A 27484-nucleotide genomic window follows, 5' to 3' on the forward strand; every position below is an offset into this window, starting at 1 on the left:
ACGTGTACCAGTGCTGATGCGGCCACGCCGGCGCTATCAGGATGAGCCGAGTGTGATCTCTGCAGGCCTTGAGGATTACTCTGTGAACCATGGGAATCAGGGGAAAGGCGTAAAATAGCCCGTCTGCTCAAGAGAGGAGAAAGGCATCTGTTAGAGACCCCGGACTGCGTCCCATGAGGGAGCAGAATTGATGACACTTCCTGTTCTCGCTGGAGGCAAACAGGTCTACCTGGGGATGACCCCAGAGCCGGAAAATTGAGAGTACTATATCCCAGCGGATAGACCACTCGTGACCCTCGAACGAGCGGCTGAGGGTGTCCGCAAGCCCATTGTGCGTCCCCGGGAGGTAGGACGCTGTCAGGTGAATTACGTTCTGTACGCAAAAATCCCATAACGCAAGGGCCTCCTGGCACAGGGGAGAGGAGCGAGCACCACCCTGCTTGTTGATATAGAACATCGTTGGAGTGTTGTCCATGAGGACAGAAAAGCAACTGCCTCCCAGCTGGGATTTGAAGGCTATGCATACGAGGCGCACCGCTCGTAATTCCCTGACATTGATGTGCAACAAAAGATCCTCTCGTGACCAAAGGTCTTGGGTTCTGAGGCCGCCCAGATGTGCACCCCATCCCAGATCCGATGCGTCCGTTACCAGGGATAGGGAGGGCTCGGGGTCGAGCCACCATTGAAGGGAATCCAATACCGGCCAATGTAACGTCACCACTAATTCTAGGGAGTCCCTGACCGGCTGATACACCCCTGCCAACCACGACTGGAGTGGGCGCAGTCTGAGTCTGGCGAGTCTCACCATGTAGGTACATGCCGCCATGTGCCCTAGTAATTTGAGGCAGTTTCTTGCTATGGTGGTCGGGTAACGTTGGAGACCGAGAATAATGTTGGACAGAGTCTGGAATCTGGCCTCTGGGAGATATGCTCTGGCGTGTGTCAAGTCCAGATCTGCCCCTATGAATTCTGGCGTGTGTCGAGTCTAGAACTGCCCCTATGAATTCTGGCGTGTGTCGAGTCTAGAACTGCCCCTATGAATTCGATTTTTTGGGTTGGAGATAGTGTAGACTTGGTCTCGTTGAGTAAGAGGCCGAGCTCGAGGAAGGTCTGCCTGGTGAAGACCACCTGAGCCTCCACCTGCGCCTTGGTCCTGCCCTTGATGAGCCAATCGTCCAGGTAGGGAAACACCTGAATCCCCTGCCTGCACAGGAAGGCTGTCACGACTGCCATGCACTTCGTGAAGACCCCTTGGGGCTGCTGACAGACCAAAGGGCAGAACCGTAAATTGTAGATGAGCATTGCCCACGACAAACCTGAGGTAACGCCCGTGCTGAGGGATTATCGCAATGTGAAAGTATGCGTTCTTTAAGTTGAGGGCGGCATACCAGTCTCCTGGATCCATGGAAGGAACGATGGAAGATAGGGAGACCATGCGGAACTTGAGCTTCTTTACAAACTTGTTGAGACGCCGCAAGTCCAGAATAGGCCTGAGGCCCCCTTTCGGTATTAGGAAATAGCGAGAATAGAAGCCCCTGCCCCATAGCTCCTGAGGAACCTCCTCTACTGCCCTGCTGCGAGGAGGGACTGAACTTCTTGAAGTAGAAGTTGCTCGTGAGATGGGTCCCTGAAGAGGGACGGAGAGGGGGGCTGGTGGGGCGGGAGGGAGGAGAACTGGATAGAATATTTCCTCTCTACCATGCGAAGCACCCAAGTGTCCGATGTGATCTGGGCCCACGCACGATAGAAGGGGGACAGACGTGACGAGAAGGTAAGGTTGGACGGATCCAGGGTTCTGACTGGGAGGTCGTCCTCGACCAAGCCATCAAAATGGTGGTCTAGGCCCCTGTGTAGGCCTTGCCGAAGGGCTGCTGTTGTTGCCTCCTTCTGCCCGTTCTTGCCCTTCTGCGCAAGGCATCTCCTCGATTTTGAGGCTGGTACGGCCGTGGGGCCTGAACTGCCTACGCTGGGTGACCGGGGTGTGTAGGCCTAATGAACGGAGGGTGGTCCATGAATCCTTTAGGCTATTGATACCTCTTATCCGTCTTCTCTGAGAAGAGCGTGGGCCCTTCAAAGGGGAGGTCTTGGATCGTTTGTTGGACCTCATGTGGAAGGCCGGAAACTTGAAGCCAGGCTCCGCGCCTCATGACCAGACCAGTCGCCAACGTGCGTGAGGCTGAATCGGCTGTGTCCAAGGCCGCCTGGAGGGAAGCCCAGGTAATCCATCTTCCCTCTTCAACCAGGGCTGAAAACTCTGTTCGTGACTCCTGTGGAAGGAGGTCCGCGAACCTAGACAAAACCGAGCACGTGTTGTGTCCATACCGGCTCACTATGGCCTGCTGATTGGCAATGCGCAACTGCAGGCCCCACGTCGAATATACCTTGCGCCCAAACAGGTCCAACGTTTTGGCCTTTCTATTTTTGGGGGGTAGCTCCCTGGAACCCCTGACACTCCCTCTGGTTGGCCACATCTACCACTAGGGAGTCCAGGGGAGGCTGTGTATAAAGATGTTCATAGCCCTTGGATGGAACAAAATATCGCCGCTCAGTCCTTTTAGCTGTAGGGGCCAATGAGGCTGGAGTTTGCCACAAGGTGGGGTTGTGTCCGTAATGGTCTTTATGAGAGGTAGGGCTACCCTGGATGGGCCCAACGGGATCAGGATGTCCACCACCGGATCTGTATCCACCTTGATCTCCTCAGTCTGGATTGAGAGGCTCTGGGCTGCTCGAGTAAGCAGCTGTTGGAGGATCCTATTGTCCTCTAGGGCCGGTGCCGCTGAAGTTCCCGCTACTGCCTCATCCGGAGATGAGGAGGAAGAGATCCCCTGAAGAGGGCCTTCATCTACCCTCTCTCCCTCTACGAGGGCCTGCGGCACACGGTATTCAGGCTGCGCGGCCGGTGCGGACTCAGGATGCGGCACCGGGGTCGACACCGAGCAACGAAGTGTGCTGGATGGTGCCTGTGGCGTTGGGAGCAAGGTCCCCATCAGTGCCGTTGTCTGGCTAGGCGGTGCCGTGTCCCTTTGTGGCACACTCCTGTCAGACGGCGGTGCTGGTGGCGGCATTAGCGGCGGGGCCGCCGACGTCGAAGAGATAGATGTGGCTCGTGAGCGGGGTCCATACGCCTGACCCACTGACTGGTGGTAGGCCCATGGTGTCCAGAACGGCCACTGGGGGGAGGCGGTTGCCACTGCTGCTGCCACTGCGGCGGGTACAGTTGGGTACTCGTACGCGAGGATAAACGCCTGCTCCTCGATCTGTTAGAGTGGTACGAGTCTGCCTCCGAGTCCGAGGTCTCTGAGTACAAGGACATAGGAGGCGCGGTACCCACTGTCGCCGGGGACCGGTGCTGCTAGACTGGAAAGGGTGCTGTCTGCACCGGTACCACTAGAGTGGCGCGGCGCGGGGAGCGCGGCGAGAGCATTGCCGGTTTGCCCCTAGATTGAAACTGGGGTCGAGCGGTAGCCAGAGGTTCTCTGCCGGTGTCGCCGCACCGGTGCACCGGGAGGCTCAAGAGGTCTGAGGCGGCCTCGAACGCCTCCGGCGTCGATGGGAGGTGCACTTCTTCCATAATATCCGGGAATCTAGGCCTGTCCAGACTCGACCGTACCCTCTCCGGGGCGGGAGTCAATGGGATGGCTGAATGGGTCTGCGGTGCGGACTGTCCCGTAGCACTCGTGGAGGGCGCCAGCCCCTTAGAGTCCCGGTGGGGGGGAATGTTCCCTCACAGGCCTCTTCTTTTTAACCGGCACTGGCGATGGGGAACGGTGTCTCATCGAGGCTGATTTCTTGTGCGCCGATTCTCTCTGGTGCCTGGGTTTGGGGGCCTTGGCCTCACGACTTATCGCCAGTGTCGGGGCACTGCGCACCAAGGATGAAGTGCTGGGAGCCAGCTCGGTAGGCCCGGGATCTGATTGGGGCCGCAGGGCCACCTCCATTAGGAGGACTTTAAGTCTCTGCGCTCTATCTTTGAGAGTCCTGGGGCGAAAAGCTCTGCAGATACTGCACCTATCTCTTTGGTGGCTCTCCCTTAGGCACCTTAAGCACGAAGAGTGCGGGTCACTCTTCGGCATGAATTTCCCGCAGTCCCTGCAGAGTTTGAACCCTGGGGACCTGGGCATGCCCCAGCGGGGCGACAAAAGCTTGGGGAAAACCCCCCCCAACTACTATCTAACTAAGCTAACACTAAACAACAACCTAACTATTTACAACGAGGACAGAACTCTGCCACGATTGCTGAAGAGCAAGCGAAGTTCCAGCTAGCCGTCACCGGCGGTAAGAAGGAACTGAGGGGGTGGAGGGTCGGCTGGCCCCTATATACAGCGCCATGAGGGCACCACTCCAGGGGGCGCCAAAGCCAACCCTAAGGACGCTGCTATAGCAAAATCTTCCGGCTGGCGTGCACGCGGCACGCACACACCTGCTTGGAATGGACATGAACAATCACTCGAAGAAGAAACACTCACTATGTGGTCTGAGCTTTGGGACAGGAAGTGCTGCATTCAAATCCGTGGATATGTTTGTGGGAGGTAGCTGGAGCGCATGTCAGTGGCCTGACAGATTCTGATAAGCACTGGGAAACAAATTCAGGGCCGAGAGAAGTGAAATTCCAAGTACCTTCGTAACGTGGCATCAACTGGAGTCTGTCCATCTTAGCCTTTTAATGACAGGGAGAGGTCAATGCTGATCAGCTGCAAGTTTTTAGTGCAGGATCCAAACATATCTGCATACATTTTTACCTAACAATGATGTAAGTGTGTATGCCAATCAAAGTCCTGCCTCTAGCCCTTGTGACAGAGCAGGATCCTGCTTGAATCCTCTCCCACCCTCAGTGTGAACCTAACAGCTCAGGCAAAGAGTCTAGAGTAGCTGGTAAAACATTAACTTGTTTCACCTCTTCATACATAACTCTGGATTTGTGTCTCAGGTATTGCTGCAGCCAACTGCACCCAGCACCACGCTCAGTGAACTGTATTGGATGACTTCTCTAGTGAACAGAGGAGACTGGGAATGCAAGTAGGTCATCTCAAGCACATCACCCATCTGAGCAATGGCCACTCAATCTTAGCCCCACAGAGACTCTGACTAAATCACATTCTTTGAGCTTCCATGTAATCAGACATTAATTGCCTCCTGGGTCGGTTCAGTTATTTTATTACACTGGATTGTTTAAAGATTGTTATTAAGCAGCCATATTTGCTTTAATTCTCAGTTACATAAATCATGTACATCAAGTTTGTTTTTTCTCAGCATATGTAAATGAAAGGTCCCTTAAGATCCCCTCTCTCTAAAGCAGCTGTTAAGCACAGACAAAGCTATGAAAAACTTGAGCACTTTCTGGTAATGCCTCCATTTAAAACAATCATTCCAAATATTGACAGGGAAGAGTTATGAACTGTGATCAGAAGCCCAGTGAGGCTGGCAGAAAGCCCGTGCTGGTGTTCCAGATCTACCTGAGGAGAAAGGGGAGACCTGTAAGAGTGCATCTCCAGCAGTAACGTGGGAACAGGTTATTCTGCGTGGTTTTTGGCAGGATGGCACTTTATTGTAGAAACTGAGGCTACAAACCCCAAATATCTGTACCACCAGACTGTAGCTTTAGGGATTGGACATTCTCTACTGAGTGCAGAGATGAGTGCAAGTGTCAGATTTATACAGCTTCTCCTTGGAGAATTTACTATCTAGCTGGATTTCACTGTGTTTTTATACCAAGGTCTCTCTTTCTTTGCGGTGTTTGCTTTACAGACCACTGAATTGATGACAGACATTAACTGAGCTTTAGTCAGTCTGGACGAGCATTTGACCTATGCTTGTTCTTCTAGATACACATATATGTACACAAAATGTGTTCTTTAAAGTGAACGTAGTGCTGATGAAAGATGCTCGAGTGTGATCTGAAGTCTTCTGACCATGGAGAGGGTACAGCAGATAATCAGGACACTTCATGCATCCCATAAGCCATTCAGTTCACTGGTGGATATTTTCTTAATTGAGTTTTAATTAATTGGCCACATTTAAGAAAAGTTTGTATATTAGCAAAAATCGGTGTGTGTGTGTGTGTGTGTGTGTGTGTGTGTGTGTGTGTGTGTGAGTGAGAGAGAGACAGACAGTTTAGATACCATTTTGACTTGGTGGCCCATTAACACTGCAATGTACAGATTTAGTCCTCCACATCCTGTTCATTGCACGGTACTGACCCTTGGAACCTTTATGCATTGATAAGACTATGCTTAGGTAAATAAGGGAGAGCACGCACTTCACCAGCAGTGACACGTTGCAATCATGGGAAATAAAATACCCAGTCTCTTTCGTTAACAACACTCTCCTGAAAGCAAATATCTGTCCAGGCTCCTTTATCATCTGAAAAGCAGAACATCACAGGAAAAGGATCCCCACATGAGTTCCTTGGAAAGGGTAGTTCTCCCCACCCACTCTGCACCATGCAAATCCCGGACTCTTACCTGCAGTTGCAAGAATGGGATGTTGAAGAATTTGTGCAGGTACTTGAGGCCAAAACTGTTCTTCATGGAAGATTCAGCATATCGAAAATAAGACGAGCCAGGAGGTCTGTTCCAAATCAGATGAGCAGAGAAAAGAAAATTACACAGAGACCGACTGACTACACACACAGCAGAGGCACGTGCTGACTTCTATCCCATGAGCAATCCTCATCTCCCAGGCAAATCTTCAACCCCAAGACTTAGGCTGACAGTTCATCCTGCTAGGGGGCTCATTATTTTGTTTACAGCTCATAAGGAGCCAAATTAACTCTTTCCCCCTTTAGAAGGCTGGTGGGGAAAGGCTTGCGTGCAGCTGTTTTTGTGCTATAGCGTCATGCAACTGACAGTCTGAACTGCTCTGCTGGGACACTAGGCCAATGGTTTACGGAACAGAGTATTTCACAGCTGTACAAGTGCATTTCTTACAGCACGTTATTTCTAATACTATAAACGGACCTAAATGAAGCCATTAAAAACCTCAGCACTGGGTATTAAAGTTACATTAGTTCACCTTGGATAATGGTGTGTAGAACATGAATAAACGTGGCTGTAAAAGAACTGGTGCGAAGCCATTCTTTGTGATGGATTCCATTTCTACATGTCTGATGTAGGCATGAGTGAGTGAGAGACTTTGCAAGAAAACCTGTTACAAACAAAAGCTTTTGTAAAAACCACTCTCAGAAGGAGAAAGGCAGGATGAGGTGGATTGATCGATTCCTGCCCAACAAGGGCAATAGCTATAATTAAAGTGAGAGCTCGTGACCAGATTCAAAGAATCAGGGGGAGGGATAGCTCAGTGGTTTGAGCATTGGCCTGCTAAACCCAGGTTTGAGAGTTCAATCCTTGAGGGGGCCAGTTAGGGATCTGGGGCAAAATCAGTACTTGGTCCTGCTAGTGAAGGCAGGGGGCTGGACTCTATGACCTTTCAAGGCCCTTTCCAGTTCTAGGAGATAGGATATCTCCATTAATTTATAATTTTATTTCTAATTTAAAGAAATGCCAGAGTAGAGGCTTGGCAGGCAGTTGGGAGACACGGCCTGGAAGGGATCAGGATCTGTATGTAGTCTTGCAGTGGGGAGGCTCAAACTCGAGAGTGCGGGAGAGAGGGAGAAAAAGCTAGCGGCACTAGGCTGGTTTCAGAGCATGGGTGCTCATGGAACAGTTGTGTGGGGGGAAGTAACATACAAAATCTTTCCGCAAGAAAAAAAAAGATAGCCCAAAAGGAAGGGCTGAAGTACAATTCCATTTGGATAGAGCTGTTCTGAAAGGCCTGCACCACAGGGACTCTCACTGCTATTCACTGGCTCTGGGAACTGAGAATCCCCCCCACCAGTGCAGGCCTTTTAGGTTCGGTAAGAACACCACAGAGTGAGAAAAAAAGCCCAGTATAAAGCGACAATATACAGGGATATCAAACCCAACCGGATGAGAAGGGAGCAATTCAATGGCACATGCATGTCTGGAAGATGGGGCTGGATTGCATGGAAAAGAAGGGGTGAAGTGCTGCTCTCCCAGAAAGTCAGTATGGTGCCAGTCCTGTTTACCTGTTCAGATTATCAATGAACGCCCGCATGTCATCTGGCAGGATGACCCTGTGCTCTCCCATATCACGGTAATTCCCAAGCACACACACTGGAACATGGGTGGGCACTTTAGGAAGCTCCCTCAATATGTAGTTAAATGTCCTTTACCAAATAAAAGGTGAAACAAATAATTAGTCTGAACGCACTTGATAGGTTAGTTGTACTCTACGCAATATTATTACATTTACAGCTTACATGCACACAATGGAAACTAGCATAGTCAGAAAAGTTGCAAAGCAAACAGAAAAATCCAAAATACAAATTTCACATGTGAGTTTCCTCTGAGGCCCACCTACAGACAACACTGAGTCACATTCTGAGGTAATATTGTTATTTCACAGAGATTCATTCAGAAGCAAACAGTCCAACTACCTCAGGCCTGTACCTTGAGCAGGGACCCATATAAAACATTCTAGGAAAAGGTTACACTCTGCACTGTTGTGTGAGGATAGGGAGAATATTCTCCTCACCCCTGTTGGTGATTGGGATTATGCCCTTATTTTCATCAAAGCTAGTACAAGTTACTCCAGGGGGAATTCTGCACCACTGTGCATAGGAAGAAAACATGTCCCCACTGCCGATTTCTTGCTTCCCTGCAGAAAGTGACAGGGAATCTGCGCTGCGGTGGGGATGGGGATGGGAATGCCCATGGGTGTAGTTTGAGGGGCATTGCCCCCAAAATAGAGGGGAGGTGCCACTGCCTGCCCCTGCCTTAATTTCTGCGAGCGCAGAGCTGCCTGGATGCTGCCTCCTAGTGCCGGTTGTGCTCGCCTTCTGAGTCCTGGGATCCATCCTGTTTTCTGTACAATAGTGAGTGCCCCTGATGTGGAAGGTCAAGGGGGGGGGGGGGGCATGGTGAGGCTGGAGGAAAGAGGCAGTGAGAAAGGAAGGGGGTTGAGATAGGGGAGAGGGTAGGGTAGGGGGCAGTTGAGAAGGGGGATAGGATGGGGAAGCAGGGTGGGGGAAGCGGGAGCCCAGTTTTATGCGGCATCCCCTCAACAGCAGCTGCAGTTGGGGCTCCCCCAATAAGTAGGTACATTGAACCCCCACCCAATAGTGTACACACTGCCCCTGGACTACCCTGATGAGCCCCCCAGACACCCATCCTACTGAGCCCTAAGCAGCTGCACCCCAACCCCACCTCCCTCACGTCCAGACCACCCAATGGTGAGTCCCAACACCCTTCACCTGGACCGCACTGCAAAGTCCCATTGCCCCTGCACCTGGAACCCCCGTGTATTCAGATCCCCCCACTGAGCCACCCAAACCCAGACTCCCCCCGCACAGAACTCTCTTCCCCACACCTGGATCCCCCACACTAAGCCCCTCTACACTTGGATCCTGCTAGGCTGAGCCTGCCTGCCCACCAACACCTGGTGCGCCTGATGCAGAAAGGGCAGAACCCTGGGGTGTTTCTGGGGCAGGCTTGGCCCTTGCACTGTGTCATAGTCAGGTGCAGCTTCACCACTGAGTCCCTGTTTGGGGATGGGAGGCTGCAGGATGATCTCCCACCTCAGTGCAACCAGAGGCCTGTGCTCCTCACTGCTAGGCTGGAGCCTCCACATTTATTTATTGACAAATACAATTTGCAGAATTTTAAAATATTGTACTCAGAATTTTTAATTTTTTGGTGCAGAATACCCTCAGGAATAGGAAGTGCAATTCTTATACATAGAATCAGCAAGTTTTCTAAGCTATTTGCCTTGACAATTCTCTGTGGTAGTGAATTCCACAGGTTATATGCTACATACAGAAATATTTCCTTTGATCCACTTCAGTTTATCATTTTAACGGAGGGCCCCTCCTTGTCTTGTCCTACTAAGGAAATTGTGTTTAAGTATCCCTGTCTTGCAGACATACAAGCCAGTACACGCTGTACCAATACAGAGAGTCTAAAGTTGCATGATCTATATCACAGTGTCTAAACAGGCTGATCTATTATACTGATGAGTAAGATGGCTTTAGTGCCCGTCCTTCATTTACTTTGAAGTGCTGGAGTGCAGAAGTCTGCCAAGAGCTCTAATGAAATTAAAGAGCATACCAAACCACACTGCATCTGGAGGTGAGGCCTACAGAAGAGAGTTCCAGCAATGGGTAATCCTCTCCCATTAGGGCTTCATGTATTACTGCCCATAGAGGTTCATGGCACCTTTTCAGCCAAAGGACAGCAATTCTCCCTTGTAAGCTGAAGGCGCCAGTGGTAGTAGTTTGGGCCAATGTCCCTGACACACCAGGACTACTCTATTTGTTTTCCTCTTCCCCAGTTCCTGCCACCCCTGCACTCCTCACTTTCACCTTCCCTTCCCATCCCCGGTTCCATGTTTCCTCTCCCTTAGCAGAGGGGACAAAAAGAGCCCAACAAACGAAGCCCCAAGCTGTGTCCACAGAGCACTTACAAACACACATTTCCCTGTTCCCAGCTTTCACCTCTCCCATTAGATATTATGCCTACACTTGAGACTGGAAGCTCTTTGGAGCAGGCACTTTGTCATCTATCTTTGGAGGTGCTCAGCACCCTCTGGGTGCTGGACGAAGAACATCTGCAAAAGGCATTTTCTAATGGTTTCCCTCTGTCTGCTGCACAGTGGGGATTACAGATCAGTGGACATGGAGGAAGACAGCTAGTTTAGAACAGATCTGAATTGTGTTTTACAGGGGAATAGATTAAAAACAGGCCAGAAAATAAAGCAAAATTTTAGGTGCCAGGAATCTGTTTCAGCTCATTGGACTGTAATGTGTATAGAAATCACAGGATCTAAAGATCATTTGTTTTGATTAAACAAGCAAGACTCAAGCTGCCTATATCACTGCTCCTCTCTTACCACTGCTTGGTGATGTCGAACATCATCACTACTCCATTGCAGTTTTTATACACATCAAGAAACTCCGCATCCAGAGCCATCTCTGACTCTGCCTGGAAACAGAAAGACACAAACTGTAAATTCTCCAGCTCTTAGTGCTTCAGACTGTAAGAAAAACAATCAGTATAATGAAGAGTCCCAAAGTTCCCAACGGGAGCATTTCCACACAAAAGAGCACCACTGGATTTCACAAATCACTTGAACAAGGCTTCTCAAATAGTTTACTGCTTACACCGCCTGAGTGAGCAGGATCTGAGAGCTGCCAGCGTTCTGTGCAAAGCCAAGTGTTTGATTAAAGAGAGCAGGAGTATTTTAGCATTTGCAATCTCATTCTCCTCTTCAGCTCATCACCCCAGATCCCCTCTTGACAAGCTGATTCCATAGACAGCGACAGGGTACAATAGGCAGAACATATCTAGAGTAAAGCAACTCCCTTTCTTTGTTCCTTTCCAAACCTGAATGTTTGCTGTGCTGTGCACTGCTGATCTGCATAGCCATAGAGTGTCTTCTGCTGCACCTCCCTCCCCTCTGTAGTGATACTGGCATTTTCTAGCAGCAGTATTGATTTTTATCAATAGTACATTTTACCGCATTAAGATTATTTTCAAAATTCAGTATTTGCAGTCCTAATCGCAAATTTGCAGGGTTCCATTACAGTCTTGTACCTACAACATGGCTACACTTTAAGGTAAAATTACCCTCCATTCTAATTGCACAGCAGCTGTATGATTTGCTTTCATACATAGCTTCACACTTGGAATGTGGGCTTAGAATTTATGACTGAGCATTTCATGGGAGAAACACCTGAATCAGAGGGAGTCTCTCTATGCTAGCAGGGAAGTCACTAGATTGGGAACGAATTAACCCCTTCTGTATACAAACCATATTGGCCCACTGATTTCAACAGAATGGTTAAAGAGCACAAAGTGGGATACTTCTTATTCACTGGGCCCTGCAGGGCACCATCACATGACCAAGAACAACGAAGTACTTAAAGAATTACAAGAGAATAAGTGAGCAGAGACTTCAAACCACCCTTTCCTGAAAGGGGAACACAATGGGATTTTTGTGAAAGAAACTCTAAGTGCACCTAGGGTCAAAATGCTGTCTGGGGAGGCAGGCATCACATGTTCTGTCTTCATGTGTATACATGTCGTGCACAACAGCAATGCTGCTGTGAAGAGGGCATACGCTCCCTTCAGTATTCTCCCATTACAATATTTAGCAGTAATACTTCCCTTTCCACCTGCAGATTTCAAAATGCTTCAAAAAGGTGAGTGATCATTTTCCCCATTGTACAGTAACTCCTCACTTAATGTTGTAGTTATGTTCCTGAAAAATGCGACTTTAAGTGAAACGATGTTAAGCAAATCCAGTTGCCCCATAAGAATTAATGTAAATAGGGGGGGTTAGGTTCCAGGGCAGCTTCCCCTACTCTGCAAGCACCAGGGGTTGGGGGGCTCAACCCTCAGCCCGCCCACTCCACCCTTTCCCCCAAGTCCCCACCCTTGACCCGCCTCTTCTCCCCCCTCCCCCTTCCACCCCCTTTACTTCGCACACTGCATCCTGGCTCCTCCTCTCCCCTCCCCTCCCAACGCCACAAGCCAGCTGATTGCCGCGTTCGGGAGGCAGGGGAGGGAGGGGGAAGGCGTGCCAAGTCCTCGCTCCTCCCCACTCCCTTCTGCCCGGGGAAAATCAGCTGGCTTGCTGTGTTCGGGAGGCAGGGGGAGCCTGCGCACCGAGTCCTCGCTCCTCCCTCCTGCCTCCAAAACGCTGCAAACCAGCTGACTGCCACGGGCAGGAGGAGGAGGAGGGGGAAGGCGCTGATCTGCGGGGTCTGCCGGCGGGCAGGAGGCGCTGGGGGGAGGGGAGGGGGCATAGGGAGGCTGCCAGCTGTGGAGAAAGCAGGCAGCCAAACAACTAAGAGTGGAGCATTGCACAACTTTAAATGAGTATTGATCAGCAACGTAACAACGTTAAGCGGGACGACTTTAAGTGAGGAGTTACTGTACAGATGATCAGCTAAGGCATCACATTAAGTGATTTGCCTCAGATTACACAGTGAGTCATGACGAACCCTGGAAAGGAATCTTGGTCTCTTTGTGCTGGTTCTATCTCCCTTTTGTCATCATAACCCAACAGATACAATGCCACACAGTGAACAATGGAGGAATTTCACCCCAAAGGAAGGGTGGAAACTGTGCCAGAATTGCTGCAGTGGGTCAGACTCTCAGTGCAATGCACTGGAAGAAGAAACATGCTGGGGCAGCCTAGCGCCTCAGACTGGGAGCAAGTTGTGGCCGACGTGTCAGCTGGATCACCCTGAATGCAGATATGAGTGCAAACTACATCCGAATTTTTACACAAGAGATTGACAGCTGACAACATGCAATCACTTAAGAACAACAAGGAGACATATTTGCATCTCAAAGGTGGCTCACCTCCTGAGGGTCGTTCTCCAGTTTCAAACCATCTCCACGTTTTTTGCATTTTCCTTAGAAAGGAGAGAGTTATGGAAGAAATACATTAAATTAGGTAGAGCATTCCCCACTTGACCTTGGTGTCACCCAGAGATCTGTGGATTTGCAGACTGAGCCAGATATGGGAACTGAACTCTACAATGCCTGGTAAGAAGCTATCAACTCTAGTCTCTCTGGCTGGGGCAATGGTCCTCAAGAGTTAGGTCAACCCAGCTACGTGGCTTGGGGGTGTGAAAAAATCCATCCCCAAGCAACATAGTTAAGCCAACCTAACCCCCAGCGTAGACAGCATTAAGACAAGGGGAGAATTCTTCTGTTGACCTAGCTACCACCTCTTGGGGAGGTGACAGGAAAACCCTTCCCATCGCTGGAGTGAGTGTCTACACCACGGCACTAAGCTGCACAGCTGCAGCACTTCTAGTGAAGACATAGCCTGAGTAGCCTGCGTGTTTGATGGTGATCTCCCAGGGGCAGGTTTGTCCTTGGACAGGATACAGTGTTTTGCATCCTACGTTTAAAGCAGACCCATTTCTTTCTATAAGCTTGGTACAGCCGGAGTCAGCCGGCCTTGAGGGGAAATACTATCAAGTCTGTTTAACATGAAGGTCAATAGAAGGAAAGCCTACTGCAGCCCTCCTGGCAAACAACCAAAAATGGGTATAAGAACAAAGTCTGGGGCCTGCTCTCTGTAAAGAAAAGAAAAGAGGCTCTGACTGTTCCACCTTTTGTCCCTGCTAGCACTGGAGAAGCACAGTGCAACAATACCTGACAACTGAATTGCACAATATAGCCAACTGCAAAAAGGCAAAGATTTCAGCATGCAACCTATCCAGGAAAGGCTATGAGAGCTCAGTGCTGTTGCACAAACCTGAAGCAAACAGTATTATGAATGCTTTAAATGTGGTTTTAGTAGGGTTACCATACGTCCGGATTTTCCCGGACATGTCCGACTTTTTGGGCTCCAAATCCCCGTCCGGGGGGAAATCCCAAAAAGCCGGACATGTCCAGGAAAATCGGGACATGCGGGCGGCAGTGCTGGGGGCGCCGAGCGCCCCGGGGGGAGGGGGGGGGGGGCCGAGCGCCGGCGGGGCTGGGGGCCGGCGGGGCCGAGCACCGGGGGCGCCGAGCGCCAGGGGCCAGCGGGGCTGAGCGCCGGCGGGGCCGGGGACCAGGGGAGCCGGGGGGGGGTGCTCGGCCGGGGGGTGCTGAGCGGGCCGGGGGGCCTGCGGGGCTGGCGGGTGCTGAACGGGCCGGGGGGGGGTGCTCGGCCGGGGGCCGGGCCGGGGGGTGCTGAGCGGGCCGGGGGGCCTGCAGGGCTGGCGGGTGCTGAACGGGCCGGGGGGTGCTGAGTGGGCCAGGGGTGTTCGGCCCGGGGGCCGGCAGGGCCAGGGGGTGCTCGGCCAGGGGGCCGGGCCGGGGACCGGCAGTGCTGGGCGGGCCAGGGGTGCTCGGTCGGGGGCCGGGGCCGGCACCCCAGGGCCCGAGCCAACCCAGGCTGGAAACGCCAGGGGGGCCAGCCTGGGCCGCGCCTCCTCCCCCCACACCCCCCCTTACCTGCTTAAGGCTTCCCGCGAATCAAATGTTCGTGGGAAGCAGGGGAAGGGGCGGAGTTGGGGTGTGGGTGTGGGTGGGGCTGGGGGCGGGGCCGGGCCCCGGGCCCGGTGGAGTGTCATCCCTTTGGAGGCACAAAATATGGTAACCCTAGTTTTAGAGAATCCATTAGGTGCTTTGGTTTGAACTGCTGTAAATGAATTTAACAACCAAAATAATTAGGGGCAAATGAGACAGACTCCTGAGGAAAGACGAAAAAAGCTAAAACCATGCAACTTGCCTAAACCCTAAAGGAGGATTGTGGTGGGGAGAGGGGGAAGGAGAAACACGCCACACGTATGTGAAGGGAAGGCTGGGAAGAGACTGCGCAAAGGGAATCTTATGGCAATTTATAAGATGCACCAATCCAAAGGTCTGAACACACACTAGAAGTATGCACAATAAATGTAAGTGATAGGGCAGGAAAAGCTTAACAATAAGGCCTGGTCTACACTACAGAATTTAAGCTGACACGGGGACAGCCCATGGTGGCTGTGGGGTGGGAGGGTGGCTGCAGTGGTGAGCCCCGTGGCAGCGGGTAGGGTGGGGGGTTGCAGTGATGAGCCCCACAGGGGGGAAAGGGCCTGCAGGGGTGAGCCCTGCCGCAGGGCTGACAGCCCCCACACTACCCCACTTAAGTTGTTGCAACCATTCCTAGTGAGGACATGCATCACCTGCAGAAGGAGGGTAGCGCAGACATGAAAAACCACAGTAATTACTGTGGTGGCTGTACGGCAACCTAACTTGGGTCGACATAATTCTGTAGTGTAGACAAAGCCTAAGATCTATTGGGCTGTGGAATCATCCCACAAGAGAAGGGAAGACACAGCACTCAACACATTTTAGAATTCGACTGGATTTAAAAAAAACAAAAACAAAAAAAAAAAACAAAAAACACAAAACCAAAAAAAACCTACAAAATGTACTACAGACGCCCCCCGGGTTACACAAACCTGACTTAAGCAAATCCGCACTTACAGAAAAAGTTCCGTAAGCTAGAAATAGGTTTGTTTGTTTTTGGTGTAATAGTTGGGTATACGTTTCCAACTTATGCAAATTTTTAGTTACGCAAAGCATTCCGGAATGGAACGCTTGCATAAGTCGGGGAGAGTCTGTACCAAAAACCAGTCCTCCAGTACATTGGCCAAAGGATAATCTAGATGAGCCAAACAGTCGTCTTATTGAGGAAGGTCACAGAAGTTAGAGAGTACTGCTAAAATACAGTTTTTGTATACAAAAAAAACAACCCAAAAAACCCTCAGCCTCTTTCTGTCTTGGATAATATACAAACATCCTTATAGGAATTCATCCCTTTTCACCCACTCAGTATTCACGTTAAAAAAAACGTGTTAAAACTGTTGCACGTATCCTGAGAGGAATGTGAACATTAGGGCCTGTCTACACATGGACACTATTGCAAGATTAGCCAGTGTGTGAATTTAAAACACAAAAGCTAGTCTATACTGGCTCCTAGCATGGACACTTATTCTGCACTAAGACTGCTTTTGCGTGGTTGAGCTTAATCTAGCTATTCTAGGTAGATAGTTCCTTACAGGAACTCTCAGAAACCAGGAAATGCTCAGTTAAGAAACTGCTTCATACACTTTAACTCTGCCCCATAGGGATGACAGCACCTTGCTCTCTTGTTCTTTTGGGTGTGGGGAACATATGCCTCAACTGCAGGAATCAAATGGCATGGAATCCTCCAATGCATTGTTAGTGTCTATTTCCAATTGTGCAGCTCAAAACTAAGAGGCAGGTTTATGTATCCAATGTGACGCAAAAGCAATTAGCTCCCATATCAAAGCTGCTATGCAGGCCATTAAGGGTCCCATAGGACTGTATTTAAAGGAGTCATTTGGCATTGTGCGGTGTACTGAGAGAAGGCCATTTTTTGCTAGGGAGAGAGACGGTAGCTGTGATGTTCCTAGCTCCCACTGCCCAAGGGTTAAACCAGCATTACCCCATGTGACAAAGTTCTTCCTCTGCCTTGGTGGGTTCTGCGCTTTCTGGCGGATTTGCTCGCCTCAGAGGTTTTCGGCAGTCCTCAGTTTGGCTCCTTTTGTTAATGGCACAAACCGGTCATTCTCTTGGCTAACCTCATCACTGGCCAGCATGGGGAAAAGGAGAACAATCCCCTGCAGTCTCTGCTGGCCCACCTAATGGGTCAGGGGACAGGCCAGAGACCTTCCCCTCTGGTGGGACCCACAGTCCAGATCAACTCCTCTTGTATCAAATAGGGAGTTCATAGAATCATAGAATATCAGGGTTGGAAGGGACCTCAGGAGGTCATCTAGTCCAACCCCCTGCTCAAAGCAGGACCAATTCCCAACTAAATCATCCCAGCCAGGGCTTTGTCAAGCTTGACCTTAAAAACCTCTAAGGAAAGAGATTCCACCACCTCCCTAGGTAACCCATTCCAGTGCTTCACCACCCTCCTAGTGAAAAAGTTTTTCCTAATATCCAACCTAAACCTCCCCAACTGCAACTTGAGACCATTACTCCTTGTTCTGTCATCAGGTACCACTGAGAACAGTCTAGATTCATCCTCTTTGGAACCCCCTTTCAGGTAGTTGAAAGCAGCTATCAAATCCCCCCTCACTCTTCTCTTCTGGAGACTAAACAATCCCAGTTCCCTCAGCCTCTCCTCATAAGTCATGTGTTCCAGCCCCCTAATCATTTTTGTTGCCCTCCGCTGGACTCTTTCCAATTTTTCCACATCCTTCTTGTAGTGTGGGGCCCAAAACTGGACACAGTACTCCAGACGAGGCCTCACCAATGTTAAATAGAGGGGAACGATCACGTTCCTCGATCTGCTGGCAATGCCCCTACTTATGCAGCCCAAAATGCCGTTAGCCTTCTTGGCAACAAGGGCACACTGTTGACTCATATTCAGCTTCTCGTCCACGTAACCCCTAGGTCCTTTTCTGCAGAACTGCTACCTAGTCGTTCGGTCCCTAGTCTGTAGCAGTGCATGGGATTCTTCCATCCTAAGTGCAGGACTCTGCACTTGTCCTTGTTGAACCTCATCAGATTTCTTTTGGCCCAATCCTCTAATTTGTCTAGGTCCCTCTGTATCCTATCCTTACCCTCCAGCGTATCTACCACTCCTCCCAGTTTAGTGTCATCTGCAAACTTGCTGAGAGTGCAGTCCACGCCATCCTCCAGATCATTAATGAAGATATTTAACAAAACCGGCCCCAGGACCGACACCTGGGGCACTCTACTTGAAACCGGCTGCCAACTAGACATGGAGCCGTTGATCACTACCCGTTGAGCCCGACGATCTAGCCAGCTTTCTATCCACCTTATAGTCCATTCATCCAGCCCATACTTCTTTAACTTGCTGGCAAGAATACTGTGGGAGACTGTATCAAAAGCTTTGCTAAAGTCAAGGAATAACACGTCCACTGCTTTCCCCTCATCCACAGAGTCAGTTATCTCCTCATAGAAGGCAATTAGGGTTAGTCAGGCATGACTTGCCCTTGGTTTGAATCCATGCTGACTGTTCCTGATCACTTTCCTCTCCTCTAAGTGCTTCAGAATTGATTCCTTGAGGACCTGCTCCATGATTTTTCCAGGGACTGAGGGGAGGCTGACTGGCCTGTAGTTCCCCGAATCCTCCTCCTTCCCTTTTTTAAAAATGAGCACTACGTTAGCCTTTTTCCAGTCATCCGGGACCTCCCCGAGTTGGGAGGATGGGGGGGGAGGGGGACCCGGGCCCGCTCTCTACTCTGGGTTCCAGCCCAGGGTACTGTGGATTGCAGCTGTCTTTAGTGTCTCCTGTAACAGCTGTGTGACAGCTACAACTCCCTGGGCTACTTCCCCATGGCCTCCTCCCAACACCTTCTTTGTCCTCACCACCAGACCTTCCTGCTGATGTCTGATAACACTTGTACTTCTCAGTCCTCCAGCAGTACACCTACTCACATTCAGCTTCTTGCTTGCCTCTTGCTCCCAGCTCCTCGCACGCCCTCACTAACTGCAGTGAGGTAGTTTTTAAACCAGGTGCCCTGATTAGCCTACCTGTGTTAATGGATTCTAGCAGCTTCTTAATTGGCTCCAGGTGTCCTAATTAGCCTGCCTACCTTAATTGGTTCTAGCAAGTTCCTGATTGTACCCCAGGAAAAGGGACCTGCTTAATCTGAGGCTAATATATCTGCCTTCTATCATTCTCCTGTACCTGGATCCCAATAGGACAGTAGTTCTCAAACTTTTGTATTGGTGATCCCTTTCACATAGCAAGCCTCTGAGTGAGACCCCCCTTATAAATTAAAAACACTTTTTAATGTTTTTAACACCATTATAAATGCTGGATGCAAGGATAGGTTCCTGGGTTAGTGTTTTTGTTGTGTGGTTGTGGTTAGTATTTGCTTCAGGTTGGGGGTCTGTCTGTAAGCAAGGACTGGTCTCTCTCCCAAGATCTCTCTCACAGATATGGCCTTGCAACAAAGCACGATGCCAACTCTCTCCACATATCTATTCAAATGACACCATCACAGGACCTAATCACATCAGCCACACCATCAGGGGCTTGTTCACCTGCACATCTACCAATGTGATATATGCCATCATGTGCCAGCAATGCCCCTCTGTCATGTACATTGGCCAAACCGGACACTCTCTACGCAAAAGAATAAATGGACACAAATCTGACATCAGGAATCATAACATTCAAAAACCAGTAGGAGAACACTTCAACCTCCCTGGTCACTCAGTAACAGACTTAAAAGGTGGCAATTTTGCAACAGAAAAGCTTCAAAAACAAACAGACTCCAACAAGAAACTGCGGAGCTTGAATTAATATGCAAACTAGATACCATTAATTTAGACTTGAATATAGGGTTACCATACGTCCGGATTTTCCCGGACATGTCCGGCTTTTTGGGCCTCAAATCCCCGTCCAGGAGGAAATCCCAAAAAGCCGGACATGTCCGGGAAAATAGGGAGGGAGGGGTTGTGGGGCTTGGGTCTGGGCCGGGGCTGCTGGGGTTGGGGGCCGGACCCGCTGGGGCCGGCGGTGCTCGGCCGGGGGCCGGACCCGCTGGGGCCAGCCGTGCTCGGCTGGGGGAGCCGGGGCCAGGGCGGGCCAGAACCAGGGCCGGCGCCCCAGGGCCCGAGCCGAGCGGGAGCCACCAGGGCCAGAGCCACTTGGCCGGGGCCGGCCGCCGGAGAGAGCCACTTGGCCGGGGGGCCGCGCCGGCCGGACTGGGCTGCACCGCGCCCAGCCCGAGCTTACCTGCTGCCTCCCTGTTTCAGGCTTCCCATGAACATTTGATTCGCGGGAAGTAGGGGAGGGGGAGGAGCAGGGGGCAGAGCGTTCAGGGGAGGGAGCAAAGTTGGAGCGGGGACTTTGGGGAAGGAGCGGGGGCGGGGCGGAGTTGGGGCGTGGCTGGAGGTCCTCCTTTTTTAAAATTAAAATATGGTAACCCTACTTGAATAGAGACTGGGAATGCTGAGTCATTACACAGATTGAATCTATTTCCCCATGTTAAGTATCCTCACACCTCTTGTCAACTGTCTGAAATGGGCCGTCTTAATTATCACTACAAGTTTTTTTCCTCCTGCTGATAATTGCTCATCTTAATTAGCCTCTTAGAGTTGATATGGCTACTTCCACATTTTCATGTTCTGTATGTATATCTCCTTATTATATGTTCCATTCTATGCATCTGAAGAAGTGGGCTGTAGCCCACGAAAGCTTATGCTCAAATAAATTTGTTAATCTCTAAGGTGCCACAAGTACTCATGTTCTTTTTGTTCCAGATGTTCACGACCAAAAAGGGTTAATGGAATTATAGAAGAACTGCAGAATCTAACATTGAAATTCCTTACTGCAATCTACAGATCAGTCTATCCTCAACAGAACCTATTCTGACAGTTTCAATGCTCCTGCTACTCATTTCTGTTGATTGAAAAAGCCTCCGATGCCAGCCCCACAGCAAAGAAATTAAATGCTTTTATAACCATTTTATTTTCAGTATTTAATCCATCTGAAAAATACAGAATGAATGCTTGTAAAAATACGCTTTTTTGGCAGATGTGAATGTAAAACAAATTGGGACAACAGAAAATGTGTTTAATCTTTTCTTTGTTGAGGTCGAGGACAAAATAGAGCAGTTACCCAACAAATGCTCTCCTCAGAGGATTTAACAACATGATAGTGCTTCTCCTGTGAAATCGGAGCAAAGGAAGTCTGCAGTTCAGGAATTCTTCCATGAAACAGTCTAGCCCATCAAAAACTGCTCAGCAGGTTCACTAGAAAAATATTAATCCATAAATGTTCACACTCAAAATGGCATTCCCATGATGAGCAGTCCTTATGGAATTCCAATATTGGACTACTGAAAATAATTTCTGTTGCTATTGACTGGTTATAAAAGGGTTAACCCAAAACAGCAACGGAGGTATGGTTATTCATTGGAAAGCTTCAGTTTGATTCCTAGGGCTCCAATGCTGCCCCAAACCATAGGCAGCAGAATGGTGGTCAACCACGCTTCCCAGCTGGTAGCTATCAAGAAATTAATGTTAGCTTTAAAAAAAGTTTGGGGCACTTTCTGAACAATTTAATTGGTGTTGCATGACATTCACTCCTCACAGTATCAGACCTCAACTATGCCAGGGTCAAAGGGAGCTGCAGTGGCTTCCAAGCCCGATACTCTACAGCAGAGTGTTTGGGTAAATGTTATTTCAACTCCAGTTCATGAAACGTCTTCCACTCTCCTCCAAGATACTCATGTCCCCAGGTCCTTCTCTGTTTTTTTTTTTTTTTTTAAACTTTAAAAATGTCAGGAATGTCAATTCTGCTCTTCACCCAGCTTTGCTGGAGGTCTTCCCGGATGACTCGGGTGTGGATTGGGAGCTCTCACAACTCAGCTGAAGCTATGAAGGCATCCCCCACCCACCACTACTGTGTTAAAGAAGATTTTAGACATGGAAGTGACTCTCAGTCAAACTCAATCAGGTTTCCCTTGTATGATTTCTCCAGTGTCATAAACCCACCTCTTCTCCACTCTCTCTTTTTCTGGCAGACTGTATACACAAGATCTGAATCTCTAATGTTAAAGTATAAAACCAAGAAAGTTCAAACACCCACCTGTCCTACTCCCACATTTCCATTCTCACCCTGGACAGTCCGTGCGTAGCTTTAATGTGACCACGTTTACAGTTACATGGTCATGTTTTCATGATGGATATTTGGTTGGTGTGGCTTTCACAGATTTCACTGTGCACAATTCTGTATGTAGCTTTGTGCAATGTGAGAGATGCAAGGGCAACTGATTTAGATTAGCTATAGTTCTAAGGGTGGTAATTTGTCAAGATGACAACACTGAAATGTGCATGTATGAACACAAAGGTATTGTGAATACTGCTGGAATTAATGCTGCATGTTGGTTGTTTAAGATAACAACAAAGATGTGTGTGTAGCAGTGATGTTCAGGCTGAGAAGGCAAATGAGGAGTGAAAGCCAGGTGAGTGACCCAACTGCTTATTCCCTTTCTTTGTATGGTTTACAGTGGTGGGCCGTACCATCTGCCAACTTTCAATCGAACGCCAAGGACTTTTATGTGGGAATTTTCCCAGTTTTTTCCATTAGACTATTAATACATATTCTTCACAGGAGTAGCTATCAATATTGAAACATTTTATCTGCCCTTTTCAGAGTCCCAATATTTACTATGCTTCTTCCTCTTCCTGGACCCTGTAGAGCTGGGTTTCAGTCAGCTACCTGACACCCTTATGAATATCCAAATAGTACAGACTTAGTGGAGCTCTGCTGCACATGCTGTTCCTGGGTTACTCTGTGTTGGGAGACAGAAATTCTCCATTTTCAGGGACATCAGTAGTTCTTAACCAGTGTACATGTACCTCTGGGGTACATCAACTCATCTAGATAGCTCCCTAATTTTACAACAGGTTATATAAAAATCACTAGTTAAGTCAGTACAAATTAAAATGTCATACAATGACTTGTTTATACTGCTCTGTATACTATAATGCAAGTATAATATTTATATTCCAATTTATTTATTTTTAGAATTATATGGTAAAAATGAGAAAGTAAACAAATTTTTTCAGCAATAGTGTGCTGTGACATTTTTGTATTTTTATGTCTGATTTTGTAAGCAAGTAGTTTTTAAGTGAGGTAACGTGTGGGTATGCAAGACAAATAAACTCCTGAAAGGGGTACAGTAGTCTGGGGAGGTTGAGAGCCATTGGATTACATTACTCTGGGAGGCATAGATTAATACTGTTTTGAAACAAGTTGTTACCTGACCCTACCATTACCATAAAAGGGATGACTTAGGAACTAGTAATGAATGGCAGGAGTTACAAAATAGGTGACTATAGCTCTTGAAACATCTGGACTCAAGTAGCTGCCTTGCATTCAGATTCTGTAAAAGCTTTCTGATTTGCATCAGTTCTACAACTCACCCAAAGCTGAGAGAGGAGTCAGGACTGCATGGATTGTACTGCTACAGTCGTAGGCAAAACACTGCCTAGTGAAATGAAGCTGCAGCAAGTTCTCACAACCACCACACTGCTACCACCAGAGATTTCTACTCTTTAACCTCAGTAAAATAATTACAAAGTGACTTTTCTTGGGATTTAGTTTAGCAAAACTTCCAAAATCTTACACACACACACACACACACACACACACACACACACACACTGGCAGCACTACATAGCAGATAAAAAGGTATCAAGCTGCTCTACAAGACCAAATTTGAACCATGTGTCCACTCGTGCATCTTTTCATAGAACTGGCTCAGTCACCACCAGTTTACTGTGAAGAGAGAAATCAAAGTACTCAATGTTTATGCATTTGACCAGGTCAGATTTTTTAATATGTTAGTCTTCTGTTTGATTTTCCCCTTGAAAGCAGACAGACTTTTTCAGGAGTGGGGGTGCAAGTCATAATTTTAGGTGAGAATCAACATACAACTTCCAAATTTCACATTCAGAGTGTACGAGTTGGTGGAATTTTCAAAGGCAGTCTTGTAAATGCAGCACACTGCACAACTCTGAGTATGCACATTACATAGGATCCTCTAGGAGAGGATAAAGCAAGGATCAGACCCCATCAGCATTCAACTGCAACAGCACTGGAGGCTTTGCTAATAAATGGCTATGGTCTAGACTAGTGTCACTCTCACCCAAAGCATCATGCAGGAGGATTTTTTGGCCTGAGTGCACAGGAAGAAACATTAAATGAGATCATATTAAAGGATGAAACAGTGAGATATGAACAATTCCTCAACGGCTAGTTTGCATTTTTCTTGAGGTGCGTTTATCACAGAATTGCACTACTGTCAGAGTTGGATTGCATTACACTACACTAACTAAGCCCATGAACCTGTAACCACATAAAAAACTTGAGTTTGTTTAGAACAGGGATTCTAACAATGACATTTCCCCCCTCTGGGAATGGGGTGGAAGAGGACAGACCCTTTACATTTCAGGCACACTCCACCCCCAGAAGTCAGTGTGACTGAACTGTTACTAACTTCTGCAAATGCCAGGTTTGTCTTAGCCTGTTTTGCCACCAGGATGACAAATCTTTGGAGTTTAAAGTGCAGCTCTGCTCTGAGAAGTAACTCTAAAATAAAACAAAATACTGGCAACACAGGGTCACATGTTCACGATCTCAATTACTTCATACCAGATTTGTCTATCGGTAAGTAACAAAGATGGACCTCCTGGATGCCAGCCCTGCACACTTAGGGTAAGTTTTGAAAGTCAAGCTGTAACCCTGACCCAACTGAGCTCTAATAAAGAGTAGGTTAGAGTGCCTGAGTGGCACACTTCTGTATACTTTGAGATAAAAGACAGTGCTCCTGGAATTTAATTCCTAGTTCTGTTGAGGGTACGAAAGCCCGAACAGATTCCAGCTGAGTCTCCCAAGGCTCTAAAGGTTCTGCAGGAATGGAAATAGGAGTACGATGATAAAAATGTAAATTTTCATCACTAGTCAGCAGATCTGACCCAGATCACCTATAGGATTACATAAAGGGGAGATCTGCAGAGTGCTATATTTATAAAGTCACTTTTCAAACCATTACCGCACTTTTAAAAGGATACATGTCCAAGCCATTTTCCCAAATCAAACTTAATTTCAGTTCATGCAAAAGAATGTGCTGTTAATACACCTCTACCCCTATATAACGCGACCCGATAGAACATGAATTTGGATATAATGCGGTAAAGCAGTGCTCTGGGGAAGGGGGGGTGAAGAGAGGGTGGATCAAAGCAAGTTCGCTATAACGCGGTTTCACCTATAAGGCGATAAGATGTTTTGGCTCCTGAGGACAGCGTTCTATCGAGGCGGAGGTGGAGTTACATATGAATTCCATTCATTTCTGCCAACAGCTTCCAACTGGATTTGGTACAGCTTTTGGCTTCCTAAGAACTAGCGATAGACAATTCTCTTTCTGATAGGCTATCATGTTTTAAAAGCTACATTGTGTCATCACATGCAAATACTCAGCTCCCCAAAGACTTTGTTCAGAAATGTATACATTTTTAAACACATGCTGATTGTTTTCCCAGTAAGCATGTTACAAAAAGGTTTTAGATTAGCACACAGAAAATGCAATCATTTAAGTGAATCTAAGTAATTCACTTTTAAAAAAACACCACTGTTTTGCACAGCGAAACTATCCTTTTAACAAGATTATTCCTTCAAAAAGGCAGTTCAATGGGTACTACTATAAACAGAATGAACTAGTGGCCTAAAAAACGGAGAGGAAATGAAGTTTACCAAACACACTAGGAACCAAATCATTTGGTCCATTTTTGAATGAATGAAGCCAACTTAGTGAGAGAAGTTCAGGCTTCTTGCAACTACTTCTAAATTATTTGTTCACCCTGGAGTTAAGATGGCAAATCTGAGCCTCTCTGGTAAGAGGGGAGAATTCCCAGCCCTGTCAGGTTACTGCTGGAAATTAACACAAACATTTCTACCAAAGGAAGGAAAGCAAATAGTTTCTAAATTTCACAAATTCTTCTAATTTCAGTTTTAAAAAAGGAACTAAGTAGCATTAGAAAGGAAACAGTATGTCTTTACCTTTGTCAACTACGTCCCAGACTTCAACCTTTACGATATCATCAGTGGCTAGAAAGGAGGATTTGGGGGGTGGGGGGGGGGGGGGAAAAAGGCAAATATGTTACAAAGCAAAGCAAAACAGAATATCTAAGTGCAAATAAAAAAGTCTTAAAAACCCCACAGCATTCCCTCTCTGATGTACTTCAAATTCTGCTCTCTTTAAAGAACCCCTTGAAAATTCCTGGTAATAGAAGTGAGATTTATGGACAACTTTTTAATTAAGTTGCAAATTTGGAACACATTACCTCATGAGCTCTTCAAAATCCCATTTGGATTCTTTTTTGTATCGTACTAGAAGTTAATTAAAAGCTGAAAACAAAGATCTTTGTGACAGAAAACTTCAGAGTAGAGGTATTCTAAGGGACATCAACTTTACTAATATTTTTAAAACCCTCACACAAATGCACCAAGCAGGAATTAAAACATATATCAAACAGGTCACATACACAAGGTCTGTTCCTGTGCAAATTCCAAGTCACATTAGCTTACTCTGACAAAAAATAAGATTTTTACTCCTGAAAGCACTACAGAGCCTATGGCTATAGGAGAGTAACCTGGATTTGTCTGACTCAGATTTATTAACTAAATTCCAACTGCAGAAACTTTATTACTGATGATGCATGAGCCAGAAACAACTCAGCTTCATAGTGCAGGGTAAGCAGTTGCAGTCAGAAAGCCGTATTTTTACTCAATCTGAGTAAGTGATTGGATACCATAAGTAACACAGACCCCCACAATGCCTTTGTTAGAGAGTTTCTTTTCAGATAAGTGCCACACTAGAGACTGAAAGAACAATTTGTATTGGCAACACCTACAAGCAAACAGCAACTGACCAAAGATTGAGCAATTGAGCACAATGGCCCAGGTAAAAAAAAAAAAAAAAAATTCCCCTATCACATTGTGATTCAATTTAACCAACTATTACTTTCAATCCAGGAAACCATGCACTGTTGGTTTAGCTAACAAGTGTGAAAATCCTGTAAGAAGAGTAACCAGTACAAATAGAAGAGGTTTCTTTAAACTTATGCATGATTGCACCTGATCTTTGGCTAAGTCTGGTTCCGCAAGCAACTCCTGCTCTGCATCCAATTTTCCAGCTTGACTGATTGAGACAAGCGACTTGCCCAAAGTGAGAGTGCCACAGGCCTCGCTGGACTAAAAAACACAATCTGAGTTCTGAGCCTTTTGCTTCAGCCAACTAGACGACACAGTGCTTTGTCTCTATCGCAGTACATTTCTAAAGTTATCCATTCATAAGGCCAGATTTTGCCAGCTTTGCTCATACTGAGTAGTATCTTACTCCACAAGTAGTTCCACTAAAGTCAACAGGGCTACTTTCAGAGTATTACTCACTGTGGCT

At 47.8% G+C, this 27484-nt stretch overlaps 1 protein-coding gene across 2 annotated transcripts in view; it reads right to left on the bottom strand.

Annotated features, from left to right (window-relative positions):
- RABL6 (RAB, member RAS oncogene family like 6) overlaps positions 1–27484 on the bottom strand; it is a 132742-nt gene that overhangs the window by 56490 nt on the left and 48768 nt on the right. For both annotated transcript variants that reach the window (XM_054007269.1, XM_054007268.1), the window contains 5 exons: positions 26086–26133; positions 13386–13438; positions 10906–10997; positions 8045–8185; positions 6462–6567 (listed from right to left, as the gene is read on the bottom strand). In XM_054007269.1, the coding sequence (XP_053863244.1) occupies positions 6462–6567; positions 8045–8185; positions 10906–10997; positions 13386–13438; positions 26086–26133 (440 nt within the window). The remainder of the gene's footprint in view (positions 1–6461; positions 6568–8044; positions 8186–10905; positions 10998–13385; positions 13439–26085; positions 26134–27484) is intronic.

This window comes from Malaclemys terrapin, chromosome 17, assembly GCF_027887155.1.
Source record: "Malaclemys terrapin pileata isolate rMalTer1 chromosome 17, rMalTer1.hap1, whole genome shotgun sequence".
Lineage (NCBI taxonomy): Eukaryota > Metazoa > Chordata > Testudines > Emydidae > Malaclemys > Malaclemys terrapin.